A 17,627-nucleotide genomic window follows, 5' to 3' on the forward strand; every position below is an offset into this window, starting at 1 on the left:
AAAGTTTGACTCAAACATCAGCTGTTTGCTGAACACACAAACAAGTGGGGCGCTTGGCGGGAAGTTCCCCCTGCCAATGAACACCCCATAAAGCACTGCGCAGAGTGCCTTTGGCCAATCATGGCTCAGGGCCTAAGTCCAAACCCCACATTTTATAAGGCTGCTGCTTACACGGCAGCCGTGTATAGTGTGTGACAATGGGGACCAGGCAGGTAGTTAGTGGATAGTGTGTTCAGTCAGTGTAGTGTACAGGCAGAACCCACTTTTAAAATGTATGGATATGTTGTAGTCCTGGGCCCCCTCTTGGTGCTCCCCAAGTTGGTGTCCCTGTCACTTACGGTTCGGGAGTAGTGCCATGTCAAGCTGACAAAGATTTCCCATAGATGCCAATGAGCACCGAAAGCTGAAAATTGGTCTGGGCAGGAAGGGGGTGAAAGTGCCCAATATTTAAGTGGTAAGGGGAACTCACGAAAATTCACGGCCAACTATCGACGCGTGTGTATGGGGCATTACTCTGTCCCGACCTGGACACCATAGCACACACCAACACCTCTCACAACTTCCATCACACACTAACTCCCTCGGAAGGGTGGGGCTCTGAGCTCTATCTCTGGCTCTCATATTTAGCCAGCACACACCTGTGCCATCAATGTGCTTGCTTTCTACAAAATCTGGCGTAAACCACCATTTTAAAAAGTAGCACGGGGTCACCTTGCTACAGTGGTTAATGATTTCAGATTTAGACCTATAATTGTACTTTTTTGCCAAAACAATGTTAGTGATTTGAAATGTGTTCATGTTGACATTTTCACAGAAAGCAACCCATACCTTAGGAATATTATATCCCTTAAAGTTGGTATCTCTTGTCACTAAGTGTGCAACATTAACCGGAAGAATATCACAGAATCTCTGGATCTCGTGAATTACAGCATCTGTATACGGCATTTTGCTTCGGTCTTCAATGTTCGGGATGCGATTTTGTCCAATAACCCGTTCAATTTCCTCAAGTAGTTTGTCTGGGAAATATTAATATAGATATAGGTATAAAACTAAAAACAGTGCTTTAGCAATATAAGAGGTCTACTTATATAAATAAAATTGCTGTGCAAATGTCTCAGCATCTGCATATCCAACATAAATATTCCAATAATATTCTTAAAGGGATTGTAAAGGCAGAATGTTTTTTTTATCTCAACGCATTCTATGGATTAAGATAACAAAAAACCTTCTGTGTGCAGCAGCCCCCTTCAGCCCCCTTTATACTTGCCTGAGCCCATCTTTATCCGCTGCCTGAGACTCCCCTCCTTATTGGCTGAGCTGTGTCTGAATAGACACAGGGAGCTGTGACTCAGCTTGGGTGCACTCAACAGGGGGGGGGGCCAAGAGAGCGGAAGAGGGACCCAAGAAAAGGAGGATCTGTGCAAAACCAAGTGCACAGAGGAGGCAAGTATAACATGTTTGTTGTTTAAAAAAAAAAAAGGAGACTTTACAATCACTTTAATCTCCCTGGCGGTATGATTCTTTTGGATTTTAGGTGCTGAAAGCGGTACCATTATTTTGCATGTAATTCTTGTGAATGAGCAGCCCAAACCAACTGTATACATTTATTATATATATTATATATATATATATATATATATATATATATGTATGTATGTATACATATATTATGTATACATATATTATATATATATATATATAAATATGTATATATATATATATATATATATATATATACACGTATATGCATATATATATATATATATATAGATCTATATATATATATATATATATATTTACATAAAAAGTACAGTAAAACTGCAGGAAAGGGCACTGGGGGCAATCTAATGTGATTTTATTTTATTTTTAATGGTATCAGTGTGTTTGGTGTGTTTTTACATTTGAATTTGCCGCCGGTTCTACCCCCCTGCGAACGTCACGTCGCAGGAGACGGAAGCCGGGGCACGGAGACGATCGGGAGGAAGAACCGCCGCTAGACACCGCCGGACACATCGCTGGATCCCGGTGACAAGGTAAGAAACCTCTTTTACAGGATCCAGCAATGCTTCTGGCGGTACCCCGAGTGTGGCTCAGGGTTACCGCTTTTGGCTCTGAAATTTAACCCCGAGCCACGCTCGGGAATACCGCTAAGAAGATTAATATGCTTATTTCCTATGATCCTTAGCTCATTCTAATGGCCATAAAGCAGTATTTTTCTATCCCACCCCAATCAGACATATTATACACATTATGATGATTATTTGCTATGGCTATGCGGATGCTAAGACATTTGCACAGAAAAATGTTTTATGAAAAGATCTCAGTGTACAGTACCACAAAGCAGTCAGTTAGGAGTCATCTCTCTTGTCCCAACTAATCTAGATGGTAGAGAACTAAAATATGATTTTTTTTTTTTATTTTTTATAGGCAATGGCATTTCCTTGCTCTTTTCGTTAATCTTTTACTGCTGAGTTCTCCCAGTATTTACCTTGTATCTCAGGATATCTCATAAGTATGAGGAATCCATGTCGCAGGGTGCTGCTGACTGTCTCGGTTCCAGCAAAGAACAAGTTGAGTATTGACATTATCATATTCCTTGTGTCAAAGTGTGGATTGCCCTTTTCCTAAAAAAATTAAATATTATAATAATAATAATATTAGTTAATAGGAACTCAAGATTTCTCTATGTACAGAACAAACTGAGTTGGAGTTGTAAAGGGAGGGGGGAGACTTCATTGGGCGGTGATCGCAAAATGTGCCCTTGCTTAGTGTAAAAAGGGAGAAATATGAGTATGTTTAAAACAAAAAAATAGATAATAAAGCAATGTTTACTATCCCCCTGCAAAGAATAAAGTACTTTCTTCTAATGGCTCACCGAACACAGTCATAAATATTATTACTATTATTATTATTATTGTAGCACCCTCCTAGGTAGGTGCTAGAGAGTGAGTATAGTTTTTGGCTCTGTCTGCCTATCAGAGGAGCAGCAGGTAAATTATATATTCTCTCTTATAAGGGAGCAGGATCTGTGAGTTAGGTCTGCTCAGTGTGCCCAGTGTGTGATTCATATGGTCTGAGGGAGTGTCCCCACTGTGCCCAATGGGGAGGCACATTGGACAGTGGAGGAAACCTGGCCAATGACACACAGGCTTTGTTATGGCCCCAGGGATTGGCACAGAAAGCTGTCTCTGTTTATTGTGGGGTGCAGTATATAAAGCCAGGGGCACGTGTGCACAAGGTCTTTGGCGGGAAGCAAAGTCCCAGAAGGAGGGTGGCGGCTGCCTCCTCTTCTGAAGCAGTTGGTGTGTGGTCACAGGCAGTTGGCCTGGTGAACCAGAGGTCCAGGAGAGCTGACTGGAGAAGTTGGGGCACTGCAAGAATCTGGAAAGCAGTATCGTGAGTACAGAGGATCTTGCCTAGGGGTCTGTCCAGGAAGGGGACCACTCCGGAGATGTGTAATCAGTGGACGGGTGTCAGCTGGAGGAAAGGGGGTACTAGGTGAGTTTCCTGAAGAGAAATATCAAAAGGAACATTTACCTCAGCTTCATTCAGTGGCAGGAGGAAGTAGTGGCCTTTCTGTTTTTTCAAGCTAGAAGTCCTCAGTATTGTGAATAGTTCTAATGTTGGAGTATTCCACTCATTCCTTCTCCCATCCCAATATAAAATAAAAACAACAAAAACATCTACCCCTAGAATGATCATTGACTGAGCCAAGAACGTAGAGTGTTGAGATTTCTGCATGCAGTTGCTATGGGTATCCCAGGGGAATCCAAAAGTGTTAACAACCAGCAGCTCTTAAGGGGGCAGTGCTACATTATTTTTATAATACAGGATTTATATAGCACCATTATAAAATTAAGGCAGACAGTACAGTTACAATAAAATTTAATATGAGATGAATTAGAGGGCCCTGCTAATTAGAGCTAACAATCTGAAAGAGAAGGTCAAGTTATACAAAAGGTCTTAACTTTGAGGTAGTAGGTGATGGGGAAAGTAAAAGTCCAGTTGTTAAAAAGAGGCAGGATAGGCTTCTAAACAGAAATGGATTTCAGGAATTGCCTAAAGGTGAACAGAGTAGGGGATAGTCAGACAGATTGGGGTAATGAGTTCCAGAAGAGGGAAGAGGCTCTGGAGAAGTACTGGAGGTAAACATGAGAGGAGGTGATGAGGGAACAAGAGAGCAGGAAGTCTTAGGAGGAGTCATGAGAAGAGTTTAGTTGATACTTTGAGACTAGGTTAGTGATGTAGCTGGGGGGCAGAGTTGTGGATGACTCTGTAAGTTGTTGTTAGTATTTTGAATTCATTCTTAGGGCGAGTGAAAGGCAATGGATGGATTGGCAGAAAGGGGTCGCCGACACTGAATGGTTGGTAAGGTCGATAAGTCTGGCAGCAGTAGTTATGATGGGCTGAAGGGGGAAAAGACTATGTAAAGTTATGCCAATGAGAAGAAAGTTGCAATAGTCGAGGGGAGAGATACCCGGGGAGTGAACTAGAAGCTTTGTGGTGTCATTGGTTAAGAATGTAGGCAAGTAGTGGTTATCTCTGCCCCGTTTGGAAAGGTTGGGGTTAATTGTGTTTCCTGGGTCTTGCTGTTGATTTTTCTTTGTTCCGACCCCCCGGTCCTGTGTGCTATAAGAGGGACTAAGGCCTGGACCCTGGAGTTTCTTACTAAAAGGAGGGAGAGACTGGCCTTGCTCACTTATCGCAGACCCACTCAACACTGTTGCTGGGGTCTGGATTCCCAGTGCCATGCCAATTTCAGAATTCCCAATACCAAGGGGAATTGTTAGGACTTGCAGTCCTCCCAGAAAAAAAAAAAAGCAAAGACTCTGCGAAGAATGGACTCTTTCCGATGCAGGTATGCTGGGGCAGCCACAAACTTGAAGTTAGGGACTAGTGATGTTAGGGAAAAGACTGAACTTTATTTTGGACTGTTGTCTGTGTATGTCATCATGGTAACTTATTCATGTAAAGCATTTACATTTTGTCCTCGCCTTGTCTGAAGTTACTAAAGGGGTATGATGCAAGTAAATGGCACACATGGTTACAGCTCAGCTCACAAAACACCTTAGGGTATGAAGATAACGGTACAAGAGTTTATACAGTGTGAAGATAAAGTGGTTACCAAGGGTAAAAAAGGTCTCTCTTGCAACCTGTCATAAGCATGGGGGGGGGGGGAGAGTTGTTGACAGAACTCCTTCTACATCAATTCATTTCCCATATCAACGGGAGCAGATCTGCACTGCCGGGGCCCTCAGCCTGTACACGGGTACGGGAGAGGAAGAGGTAAGTGAAGTGCATGCATACAGTCTGCTCTAGGTGCACAGCAGGACACCATACTGTTACTGGGAGTGAGGAAACTGTGATACGCTGGACAGGCAGTGAGGACAAGGACTCTGTGCGCCTTTCCTAAATGCACAAGTAATCATGGTGATATTTAGTACATTGAGAGAGCTTACTCAAGTCAGTAATCTGTTTCAGCAAAGATACCCTATGTGTAATACATGTGCAGAAAGGAAAAAAAAAAACTTTGTTTCATTTAGGATAGATTTATTGGGTTGATTTACTAAAGGCAAATAGACTGACACTTTGCAAAAAACCAGCATTTTTACTTGCATATGATTGGATGATGGAGGTAGGCAAAGCTTCTGCTCATTTACTAAGCTCTGGTGCAACTGCACTTTGCAAAGTGCACAGTCTGTTTGCTTTTAGTAAATAAACCCCATAATGTTACTAGTTTTGTTTCGTTGATTTATTTCCAAATTTGTTTAGTTTAATTCAGTTTCCTTTAGTTTTGTTTATTAATTCTCTAATGAATTCCAAATTTTTGGAACAACTCGAATTCGGATTGGTAGAAAAATGATCGACTGATTAGAATTCTGTGTTGTTAAGGAGTGGGCTGGGAAGCTGGCCACCGCGTCCTTAACAACCAATGACTCATCAGCTATCAAAAGGCTTCCCCGCTAACAGCTGAATGCAAACAGAATTGCTGACAAATAAAAACTCAGAAAAAAGCAAAACAGCTTGCCCCTCCCCCCAATCCATACCAGGCCCTTCAGGTCTTTAAGGGGGATTTTAAGGGGAACCCCATGCCAAAATTGAAAAAAAAATGGTGTGAGTCCCCCCAAAATCAATGTCAGACCTTTATTCCAGCATTCAGCCTGGCAGGCCAGGAAAGGGGGGCCCCCAGATCCCGCTCCCCCCATGTGAAGGAGTATGGGGTACATAGTACCCCTATTCATTCATGAAAAAAAGTCAAAGGTAATAAAAGACAACACCGTTCTTTGACAAGTCCAAAAAAAAAAACGCAGACCCGAAGGAAAAAATATGGGGAGGGATCAACTGGTGATGTCACCGTGTAACCCCGTCCCCATGTTTATGTGTCATTCAGGAATAACTCACCCAAAGAGAGGTAGACATAGGGGGGGGGGGGGGGTCATCTGGTTACTTCATCGGTAACCCTGCCCCTATGTTTACCTGTCATTCAGTGTCCCTGGATGAGAACAACTGTGTTCGGCAGGCAACTGTTTTTTTTTTTCCGGTATTATATTATTATTTTTTATAAAATAAAGGACTTGTCAAAAACTGCTGTTGTGCTTTTTTGTAACCCTTTGAGCACTATGGTTCAGAAGGGGGGTGTCTGTCCCCCCCCTTTCCTGACCTGCCAGGATGCATGCTCGGATAAGGGTCTAGCATGAATTTTCGGGGGGGCACGTCTTTTTAAAAAAAAATTGGAATGGGGTAACCCTTAAAATCCATACCAGACCTGAAGGACCTGGTATGGATTGGGGGGTGGGGGGGCACTCTGTTCTTTTTTCAATAGTCATCAGTTGTTAAGGACACAGTGGCCGGCTTCCCAGCCCACTCCTTAACAACCAGCTATTTTTTCCACAGAACTCAAAACGGTCAATCATTTTTCCACTTTTCCAAATTTGAATTGTTCCAAAAATGTGGAGTTTGTTAGAAAACTCTGGTATGATTTTTAAGGGAAAACCCCACACTAAAAAAAAAAAAAAATGGCGTGGGGTCCCCCCCAAAATCCGTACCAGACACTTATCAGAGCATGCAGTCCGACAGGCCAAGAAAGGGAAGGACGAGCAAGCACCCCCCTCTGAACTATATCAGGCCACATGCTCTCAACATGGTGGTGCCCCCCCAAAGCACCTTGTCCCCATGTTGATGGGGACAAGGGCCTCTGCCCCACAACCCTGGCCCAGTGGCTGTGAGGGCCTGCGGGCAGGGGGCTTATTGGAATCTGAAAGCCCCTTTAACAAGGGGACCCCCAGATCCCAGCCCCCCCCCCCCCCATGTGAATGAGTATGGTATTAGGTTCCTGCTATTAATCTATCATTTGTTGCCTGACTGAACAAATGTAGTAAATTCACATACTTCCAGCTGCTTAATAAGAAAACAGTCAATGTAATCCCGAGGACAGTTGGGATCCAACGTCTCCTGGTTTATCTTCACTCTCTCTGAGACGAAATTCTTCAGTTTATTCAAATGTCCGTTTACTCTCTGATGAGGTCCCGGAATGTAGTTCAGGATTTCTGGAAGCATTTCCTGCAACTGGATCATGCACAAAGGTAGTATTTTTTTACAAGCCTCCAAATTAGATAAAATATAAAGCTCAGTTTGTGATGCCATTCAGCTGCATTTTGATAATATGCATTAAAATTAAATCAGTTTTAAACCCCAAAACAAAAATGCTTTATATTGCAGCTTACCAATTCTTAGATGTGGTGGCTGCATTCATTTTCTTTTTTTTTAACTTTTTTCATTTGCATTCACACATTGATATGGACAGTAAGTCTTTCTTTAACATAAAAAAAGCTGTCCAGCAAAAGTGGCAGCTAGATAGTTGAGGTAAACCATTTAAGCCTGTCAGAGCTGCTTACAATGATCAGATTTTTGTTTATTAAACCTTTAAGCCATTTCATTAAACCTGTAAACAGGTTGAAAATGTGTGTGCAGTTAGTTGTCAAGGAGCGGGCTAATGCTGGGGAAAGGGTTAAAAATTGTCAGCTCTGTTCCTGGGCTTTTGGTTTTGGCAGGCCCACCTGTGATATAAATAGGGGAACAGCTAAGATCAGCGGGCACTGGAGAACAGGAACTTGGTTACGGGGTATTGTAGACTCACCTGTGGGCAAAAGAGTGGCACTAAAGAACCTGGGGATCATGGACAGCATCCAAGCTATGGACAATGCCATAATGGACTATCACCTCATGGAGGCATGCCTGGACCACCACATTATCTTAGGATCAGGGACAGGACATTGTTCATAATAAACTGTATGACGAATCATGTTCAGTAAAGTTATATTACCAATATGAGCCTGATCTGAAGTTTTTCAGAGCGGTGCATGTTGGTTCTGGAGTATGTCAAAGAACTTAAGTCTGTAAAGCACATGTGGGGTATGAAGCAACAGTGCTACATAGGGGTTAACGTGGCAAAGACAAGAAGAGAAGTGTTGTTGCTAGGGGTAACTAAGTGAAGTACCAAGCTACAAGCAACTAGTCATTAAGTGTGGTACCTGGAAGGTGACATCTCCTGTAGCGAGGGGGTCAATGTTGTTGCTCCCTCCCCCACAGTCAGTATCCAGTGGCAACCAGATCCGAACCCGCATTACAGAGATCAATTGTCTGGTCACAAGGTATGGGATGAAAAGAGTTAATTAAGAGCACGTATGAGGTCCGCATGCTTGGCAGGACCCCATTTTGTTACTGGGAGTGAGGTAACAGAGGTACATCAGACTGGTGGAGTGGGTGCAGGCTCAGCATGTCCCTCCTATTGCAACGTGTTAGCTGAACTGCAGCTTTAATTTGTTAGTCCATATAAATCTGCTAATGCATTTAACACTACCCTCTCCCCAGATTGCCAATGCTTTTGTCCAAAGGTGTTTCCATTACTCCTCCATCCAGAATGGAGGCACAAGAAGAGAGGAAGTGTGTTACTGGCCAGATCACCAGGTGAACAAAAAATTAAAAAGAAAAAAATAAACAAATGTAGTCACCATATTTAAAGTAATAATGTGGAGTGGGAGAAAAAACATGGAATTTCTAGGCACCAAAACAGGCAATTTTTTTTAAATAAAAGTAACACATTTTTTTAAAATATATTATACTGAACAACATGGGAAAAACGTTTAAAATCTCATAGATAAAATTTGACACTCAAAATAAGCTACTATTTTATTTAAAGACTCTAGTCCCTGCACTAGCTAGGAAAAGGGATACCATAATCTACAGCCATGATAATCATTGATGTGGAGGCTACATGATTTGTAAAAGTTTCTTGCTTTTTTTTTATTAATTTAGAATTAGTGTTGAGCGAACACGGACTGTATTATTCGTGTTCGTACCGAATAATTGGATTTTTTGTACCCGAACACGGACACGGACACTTTACTGTATGTTCGGGTAAAAATCCGTGTTCGGTCGTTTTATTTCCGGGTTTTGCATGCTTTGGCGCTCTTTTCATGGCGGGCTTTCAACAGCCAATCAACAATCGTTTAACTGGTGTGCCTTAAGCCATCCCAGCCATGCCTGCAAATGTCTCAGTAGCTGTGATTGGCCGTCTGAAGCATGTGACCAAGTCTTTATAAGTTCGAGGCAGCCGCAGCGGCGTCATTATGCTGCTTAGATTCAGGGACAGAGCACACATCAACGTGCTGGCTGCTGATTAGGGAAAGATAGGCAGGAAAAAAACATTTGTGTCCGGATAGAATTGAGGGACAGGTCGGAGTGTTTAGGCAGGGCGAGTTGTAGGCATTTTAGGGATAGAGTCTGCTGAATTATATAGGGTCAGTGTCTTCTACAAACTACAATCGATATTGCTGTGTGGGGGGTGGGGTCTGCACTCAATCCTGATCTACGATCTCTTCTCAATCCTGTTAGGGACAGAGTCTGCTGAATTTTAGGGAAACTGTGTTCTACAAACTACAATCGATATTGCTGTGTGGTGTGGGATTGGAGATAGGCAGGTGTCAGTGATCCACATCCATTTTTCTGTGTGTGAGCTGCAGTGAACACAATCTTTTTGGGCTGCAGTGAACACAATCTTTTTGGGCTGCAGTGAACACAATCTTTTTGGGCTGCAGTGAACACAATCTTTTTGGGGTGCAGTGAACAAAATCTTTTTGGGGTGCAGTGAACACAATCCTTTTTGGTGTGCAGTGAACACAATCTTTGTGGGGTGCAGTGAACAAAATCCTTTGTGGGGTGCAGTGAACACAATCTTTTTGGGGTGCAGTGAACAAAATCCTTTTTGGGGTGCAGTGAACAACATCCTTTTTGGGGTGCAGTGAACACAATCTTTTTGGGGTGCAGTGAACAAAATCCTTTGTGGGGTGCAGTGAACACAATCTTTTTGGGGTGCAGTGAACACAATCTTTTTGGGGTGGAGTGAACAACATCCTTTTTGGGGTGCAGTGAACAAAATCCTTTTTGGGGTGCAGTGAACAAAATCATTTTTGGGGTGCAGTGAACACAATCTTTTTGGGGTGCAGTGAACACAATCTTTGTGGGGTGCAGTGAACACAATCTTTTTGGGGTGGAGTGAACAACATCCTTTTTGGGGTGCAGTGAACAACATCCTTTTTGGGGTGCAGTGAACACAATCTTTTTGGGGTGCAGTGAACACAATCTTTGTGGGGTACAGTGAACAGAATCTTTGTGGGGTGCAGTGAACACAATCTTTGGGGGGTACAGTGAACACAATCTTTGTGAGGTGCAGTGAACACAATCTTTGTGGGGTGCAGTGAACACAATCATTGTGGGGTGCAGTGAACTCAATCTTTGTGGGGTACAGTGAACACAATCTCATACTGAAGGTTTGAGGGTGCTGCCTGTTCCATACTCCCCCTACTCCTCATCTAGCCTTTTAGGGGTACAAACAATAGTAATTGGGGCCTAGTGTGGTTGTGTACGTGTGATATACATACACTTTTTTGGGATCATATTTTCTATTCCGCTATTTAATCAAAAACCTTTGGGGATCAGTTAAATTGGGGGATAGTCTGTGTTGGTACGTGTGAGAGAGATCCACCTTTCCAAGTTGTTGGGGTTCATCTCATACTTCTGAAGGTTTGAGGGTGCTGCCTGTTCCATACTCCCCCTACTCCTAGCCTTTTAGGGGTACAAACAATAGTAATTGGGGCCTAGTGTGGTTGTGTACGTGTGATATACATACACTTTTTTGGGATCATATTTTCTATTCCGCTATTTAATCAAAAACCTTTGGGGATCAGTTAAATTGGGGGATAGTCTGTGTTGGTACGTGTGAGAGAGATCCACCTTTCCAAGTTGTTGGGGTTCATCTCATACTTCTGAAGGTTTGAGGGTGCTGCCTGTTCCATACTCCCCCTACTCCTAGCCTTTTAGGGGTACAAACAATAGTAATTGGGGCCTAGTGTGGTTGTGTACGTGTGATATACATACACTTTTTTGGGATCATATTTTCTATTCCGCTATTTAATCAAAAACCTTTGGGGATCAGTTAAATTGGGGGATAGTCTGTGTTGGTACGTGTGAGAGAGATCCACCTTTCCAAGTTGTTGGGGTTCATCTCATACTTCTGAAGGTTTGAGGGTGCTGCCTGTTCCATACTCCCCCTACTCCTAGCCTTTTAGGGGTACAAACAATAGTAATTGGGGCCTAGTGTGGTTGTGTACGTGTGATATACATACACTTTTTTGGGATCATATTTTCTATTCCGCTATTTAATCAAAAACCTCTGGGGATCAGTTAAATTGGGGGATAGTCTGTGTTGGTACGTGTGAGAGAGATCCACCTTTCCAAGTTGTTGGGGTTCATCTCATACTTCTGAAGGTTTGAGGGTGCTGCCTGTTCCATACTCCCCCTACTCCTAGCCTTTTAGGGGTACAAACAATAGTAATTGGGGCCTAGTGTGGTTGTGTACGTGTGATATACATACACTTTTTTGGGATCATATTTTCTATTCCGCTATTTAATCAAAAACCTCTGGGGATCAGTTAAATTGGGGGATAGTCTGTGTTGGTACGTGTGAGAGAGATCCACCTTTCCAAGTTGTTGGGGTTCATCTCATACTTCTGAAGGTTTGAGGGTGCTGCCTGTTCCATACTCCCCCTACTCCTAGCCTTTTAGGGGTACAAACAATAGTAATTGGGGCCTAGTGTGGTTGTGTACGTGTGATATACATACACTTTTTTGGGATCATATTTTCTATTCCGCTATTTAATCAAAAACCTTTGGGGATCAGTTAAATTGGGGGATAGTCTGTGTTGGTACGTGTGAGAGAGATCCACCTTTCCAAGTTGTTGGGGTTCATCTCATACTTCTGAAGGTTTGAGGGTGCTGCCTGTTCCATACTCCCCCTACTCCTAGCCTTTTAGGGGTACAAACAATAGTAATTGGGGCCTAGTGTGGTTGTGTACGTGTGATATACATACACTTTTTTGGGATCATATTTTCTATTCCGCTATTTAATCAAAAACCTTTGGGGATCAGTTAAATTGGGGGATAGTCTGTGTTGGTACGTGTGAGAGAGATCCACCTTTCCAAGTTGTTGGGGTTCATCTCATACTTCTGAAGGTTTGAGGGTGCTGCCTGTTCCATACTCCCCCTACTCCTAGCCTTTTAGGGGTACAAACAATAGTAATTGGGGCCTAGTGTGGTTGTGTACGTGTGATATACATACACTTTTTTGGGATCATATTTTCTATTCCGCTATTTAATCAAAAACCTCTGGGGATCAGTTAAATTGGGGGATAGTCTGTGTTGGTACGTGTGAGAGAGATCCACCTTTCCAAGTTGTTGGGGTTCATCTCATACTTCTGAAGGTTTGAGGGTGCTGCCTGTTCCATACTCCCCCTACTCCTAGCCTTTTAGGGGTACAAACAATAGTAATTGGGGCCTAGTGTGGTTGTGTACGTGTGATATACATACACTTTTTTGGGATCATATTTTCTATTCCGCTATTTAATCAAAAACCTCTGGGGATCAGTTAAATTGGGGGATAGTCTGTGTTGGTACGTGTGAGAGAGATCCACCTTTCCAAGTTGTTGGGGTTCATCTCATACTTCTGAAGGTTTGAGGGTGCTGCCTGTTCCATACTCCCCCTACTCCTAGCCTTTTAGGGGTACAAACAATAGTAATTGGGGCCTAGTGTGGTTGTGTACGTGTGATATACATACACTTTTTTGGGATCATATTTTCTATTCCGCTATTTAATCAAAAACCTTTGGGGATCAGTTAAATTGGGGGATAGTCTGTGTTGGTACGTGTGAGAGAGATCCACCTTTCCAAGTTGTTGGGGTTCATCTCATACTTCTGAAGGTTTGAGGGTGCTGCCTTTTCCATACTCCCCCTACTCCTAGCCTTTTAGGGGTACAAACAATAGTAATTGGGGCCTAGTGTGGTTGTGTACGTGTGATATACATACACTTTTTTGGGATCATATTTTCTATTCCGCTATTTAATCAAAAACCTTTGGGGATCAGTTAAATTGGGGGATAGTCTGTGTTGGTACGTGTGAGAGAGATCCACCTTTCCAAGTTGTTGGGGTTCATCTCATACTTCTGAAGGTTTGAGGGTGCTGCCTGTTCCATACTCCCCCTACTCCTAGCCTTTTAGGGGTACAAACAATAGTAATTGGGGCCTAGTGTGGTTGTGTACGTGTGATATACATACACTTTTTTGGGATCATATTTTCTATTCCGCTATTTAATCAAAAACCTCTGGGGATCAGTTAAATTGGGGGATAGTCTGTGTTGGTACGTGTGAGAGAGATCCACCTTTCCAAGTTGTTGGGGTTCATCTCATACTTCTGAAGGTTTGAGGGTGCTGCCTGTTCCATACTCCCCCTACTCCTAGCCTTTTAGGGGTACAAACAATAGTAATTGGGGCCTAGTGTGGTTGTGTACGTGTGATATACATACACTTTTTTGGGATCATATTTTCTATTCCGCTATTTAATCAAAAACCTTTGGGGATCAGTTAAATTGGGGGATAGTCTGTGTTGGTACGTGTGAGAGAGATCCACCTTTCCAAGTTGTTGGGGTTCATCTCATACTTCTGAAGGTTTGAGGGTGCTGCCTGTTCCATACTCCCCCTACTCCTAGCCTTTTAGGGGTACAAACAATAGTAATTGGGGCCTAGTGTGGTTGTGTACGTGTGATATACATACACTTTTTTGGGATCATATTTTCTATTCCGCTATTTAATCAAAAACCTTTGGGGATCAGTTAAATTGGGGGATAGTCTGTGTTGGTACGTGTGAGAGAGATCCACCTTTCCAAGTTGTTGGGGTTCATCTCATACTTCTGAAGGTTTGAGGGTGCTGCCTGTTCCATACTCCCCCTACTCCTAGCCTTTTAGGGGTACAAACAATAGTAATTGGGGCCTAGTGTGGTTGTGTACGTGTGATATACATACACTTTTTTGGGATCATATTTTCTATTCCGCTATTTAATCAAAAACCTTTGGGGATCAGTTAAATTGGGGGATAGTCTGTGTTGGTACGTGTGAGAGAGATCCACCTTTCCAAGTTGTTGGGGTTCATCTCATACTTCTGAAGGTTTGAGGGTGCTGCCTGTTCCATACTCCCCCTACTCCTAGCCTTTTAGGGGTACAAACAATAGTAATTGGGGCCTAGTGTGGTTGTGTACGTGTGATATACATACACTTTTTTGGGATCATATTTTCTATTCCGCTATTTAATCAAAAACCTTTGGGGATCAGTTAAATTGGGGGATAGTCTGTGTTGGTACGTGTGAGAGAGATCCACCTTTCCAAGTTGTTGGGGTTCATCTCATACTTCTGAAGGTTTGAGGGTGCTGCCTGTTCCATACTCCCCCTACTCCTAGCCTTTTAGGGGTACAAACAATAGTAATTGGGGCCTAGTGTGGTTGTGTACGTGTGATATACATACACTTTTTTGGGATCATATTTTCTATTCCGCTATTTAATCAAAAACCTTTGGGGATCAGTTAAATTGGGGGATAGTCTGTGTTGGTACGTGTGAGAGAGATCCACCTTTCCAAGTTGTTGGGGTTCATCTCATACTTCTGAAGGTTTGAGGGTGCTGCCTGTTCCATACTCCCCCTACTCCTAGCCTTTTAGGGGTACAAACAATAGTAATTGGGGCCTAGTGTGGTTGTGTACGTGTGATATACATACACTTTTTTGGGATCATATTTTCTATTCCGCTATTTCATCAAAAACCTCTGGGGATCAGTTAAATTGGGGGATAGTCTGTGTTGGTACGTGTGAGAGAGATCCACCTTTCCAAGTTGTTGGGGTTCATCTCATACTTCTGAAGGTTTGAGGGTGCTGCCTGTTCCATACTCCCCCTACTCCTAGCCTTTTAGGGGTACAAACAATAGTAATTGGGGCCTAGTGTGGTTGTGTACGTGTGATATACATACACTTTTTTGGGATCATATTTTCTATTCCGCTATTTAATCAAAAACCTCTGGGGATCAGTTAAATTGGGGGATAGTCTGTGTTGGTACGTGTGAGAGAGATCCACCTTTCCAAGTTGTTGGGGTTCATCTCATACTTCTGAAGGTTTGAGGGTGCTGCCTGTTCCATACTCCCCCTACTCCTAGCCTTTTAGGGGTACAAACAATAGTAATTGGGGCCTAGTGTGGTTGTGTACGTGTGATATACATACACTTTTTTGGGATCATATTTTCTATTCCGCTATTTAATCAAAAACCTTTGGGGATCAGTTAAATTGGGGGATAGTCTGTGTTGGTACGTGTGAGAGAGATCCACCTTTCCAAGTTGTTGGGGTTCATCTCATACTTCTGAAGGTTTGAGGGTGCTGCCTGTTCCATACTCCCCCTACTCCTAGCCTTTTAGGGGTACAAACAATAGTAATTGGGGCCTAGTGTGGTTGTGTACGTGTGATATACATACACTTTTTTTGGATCATATTTTCTATTCCGCTATTTAATCAAAAACCTTTGGGGATCAGTTAAATTGGGGGATAGTCTGTGTTGGTACGTGTGAGAGAGATCCACCTTTCCAAGTTGTTGGGGTTCATCTCATACTTCTGAAGGTTTGAGGGTGCTGCCTGTTCCATACTCCCCCTACTCCTAGCCTTTTAGGGGTACAAACAATAGTAATTGGGGCCTAGTGTGGTTGTGTACGTGTGATATACATACACTTTTTTGGGATCATATTTTCTATTCCGCTATTTAATCAAAAACCTCTGGGGATCAGTTAAATTGGGGGATAGTCTGTGTTGGTACGTGTGAGAGAGATCCACCTTTCCAAGTTGTTGGGGTTCATCTCATACTTCTGAAGGTTTGAGGGTGCTGCCTGTTCCATACTCCCCCTACTCCTAGCCTTTTAGGGGTACAAACAATAGTAATTGGGGCCTAGTGTGGTTGTGTACGTGTGATATACATACACTTTTTTGGGATCATATTTTCTATTCCGCTATTTAATCAAAAACCTTTGGGGATCAGTTAAATTGGGGGATAGTCTGTGTTGGTACGTGTGAGAGAGATCCACCTTTCCAAGTTGTTGGGGTTCATCTCATACTTCTGAAGGTTTGAGGGTGCTGCCTGTTCCATACTCCCCCTACTCCTAGCCTTTTAGGGGTACAAACAATAGTAATTGGGGCCTAGTGTGGTTGTGTACGTGCGAGATACATACACTTTTTTTGATCATATTTCCTATTCCGCTATTCAATAAAAACCTTTGAGGATCAATTGAATTGCGGGATAGTCTGTGTCGGTACGTGTGAGAGAGATCCACCTTTCCAAGTTGTTGGGGTTCATCTCATACTTCTGAAGGTTTGAGGGTGCTGCCTGTTCCATACCCCCCCTACTCCTCATCTAGCCTTTTAGGGGTACAAACAATAGTAATTGGGGCCTAGTGTGGTTGTGTACGTGCGAGATACATACACTTTTTTTGATCATATTTCCTATTCCGCTATTCAATAAAAACCTTTGAGGATCAATTGAATTGCGGGATAGTCTGTGTCGGTACGTGTGAGAGAGATCCACCTTTCCAAGTTGTTGGGGTTCATCTCATACTTCTGAAGGTTTGAGGGTGCTGCCTGTTCCATACTCCCCCTACTCCTCATCTAGCCTTTTAGGGGTACAAACAATAGTAATTGGGGCCTAGTGTGGTTGTGTACGTGTCTATTCCGCTATTCAATAAAAACCTTTCTAGGGCAAGATCTTAAATTACAGAAATATGAGGAGACCGTCAAATAAGGGCCGTGGCCTGGGTCGTGGTGCTGCTGGTAGAGCTCCTGTTGCAAGGAGAGGACATGGTCGATCTGTGCCAGCTACACGCACAAGTGAAACACCTTCCTCAAGTGTGAGTAGGCGACAGAACCTGCATCAGTATTTGGTAGGGCATCAAACGCCCCTAGAAGTGATGAGGCCAGAACAAGTTGAGGCGATAGTAGATTGGTTTGCTGCTGACAGTGCCTCCAGTTCCTTCACATTGTCTCCCACCCAGTCTACTGCAGAAAGGTCAGAGTTGGCACCTGCAGCCAATGTCCAACCGTCTTTCACCTCACCCCCTTGCAAATCAGGCCAGCAGTCTGAGCCCCAAGCCATACAGCAGTCTCTTATTCTTTTTGAGGACTCTGTCAGCAGGGTTTCCCAGGGCCATCCACCTAGCCC

At 43.1% G+C, this 17,627-nt stretch overlaps 1 protein-coding gene across 1 annotated transcript in view; it reads right to left on the reverse strand.

Annotated features, from left to right (window-relative positions):
• Window positions 1-17,627, reverse strand: part of LOC309559482 (cytochrome P450 2G1-like) — an 85,339-nt gene that overhangs the window by 16,430 nt on the left and 51,282 nt on the right. The window contains exons 5-7 of the mRNA XM_082262756.1: window positions 7,390-7,566; window positions 2,489-2,624; window positions 829-1,016 (exon numbers count right to left, since the gene is read on the reverse strand). Coding sequence (XP_082118882.1) covers window positions 829-1,016; window positions 2,489-2,624; window positions 7,390-7,566 — 501 coding nt within the window. The remainder of the gene's footprint in view (window positions 1-828; window positions 1,017-2,488; window positions 2,625-7,389; window positions 7,567-17,627) is intronic.

Source organism: Pelophylax lessonae (genome assembly GCF_965119305.1).
Source record: "Pelophylax lessonae genome assembly, chromosome: 7".
Classification (NCBI taxonomy): domain Eukaryota; kingdom Metazoa; phylum Chordata; class Amphibia; order Anura; family Ranidae; genus Pelophylax; species Pelophylax lessonae.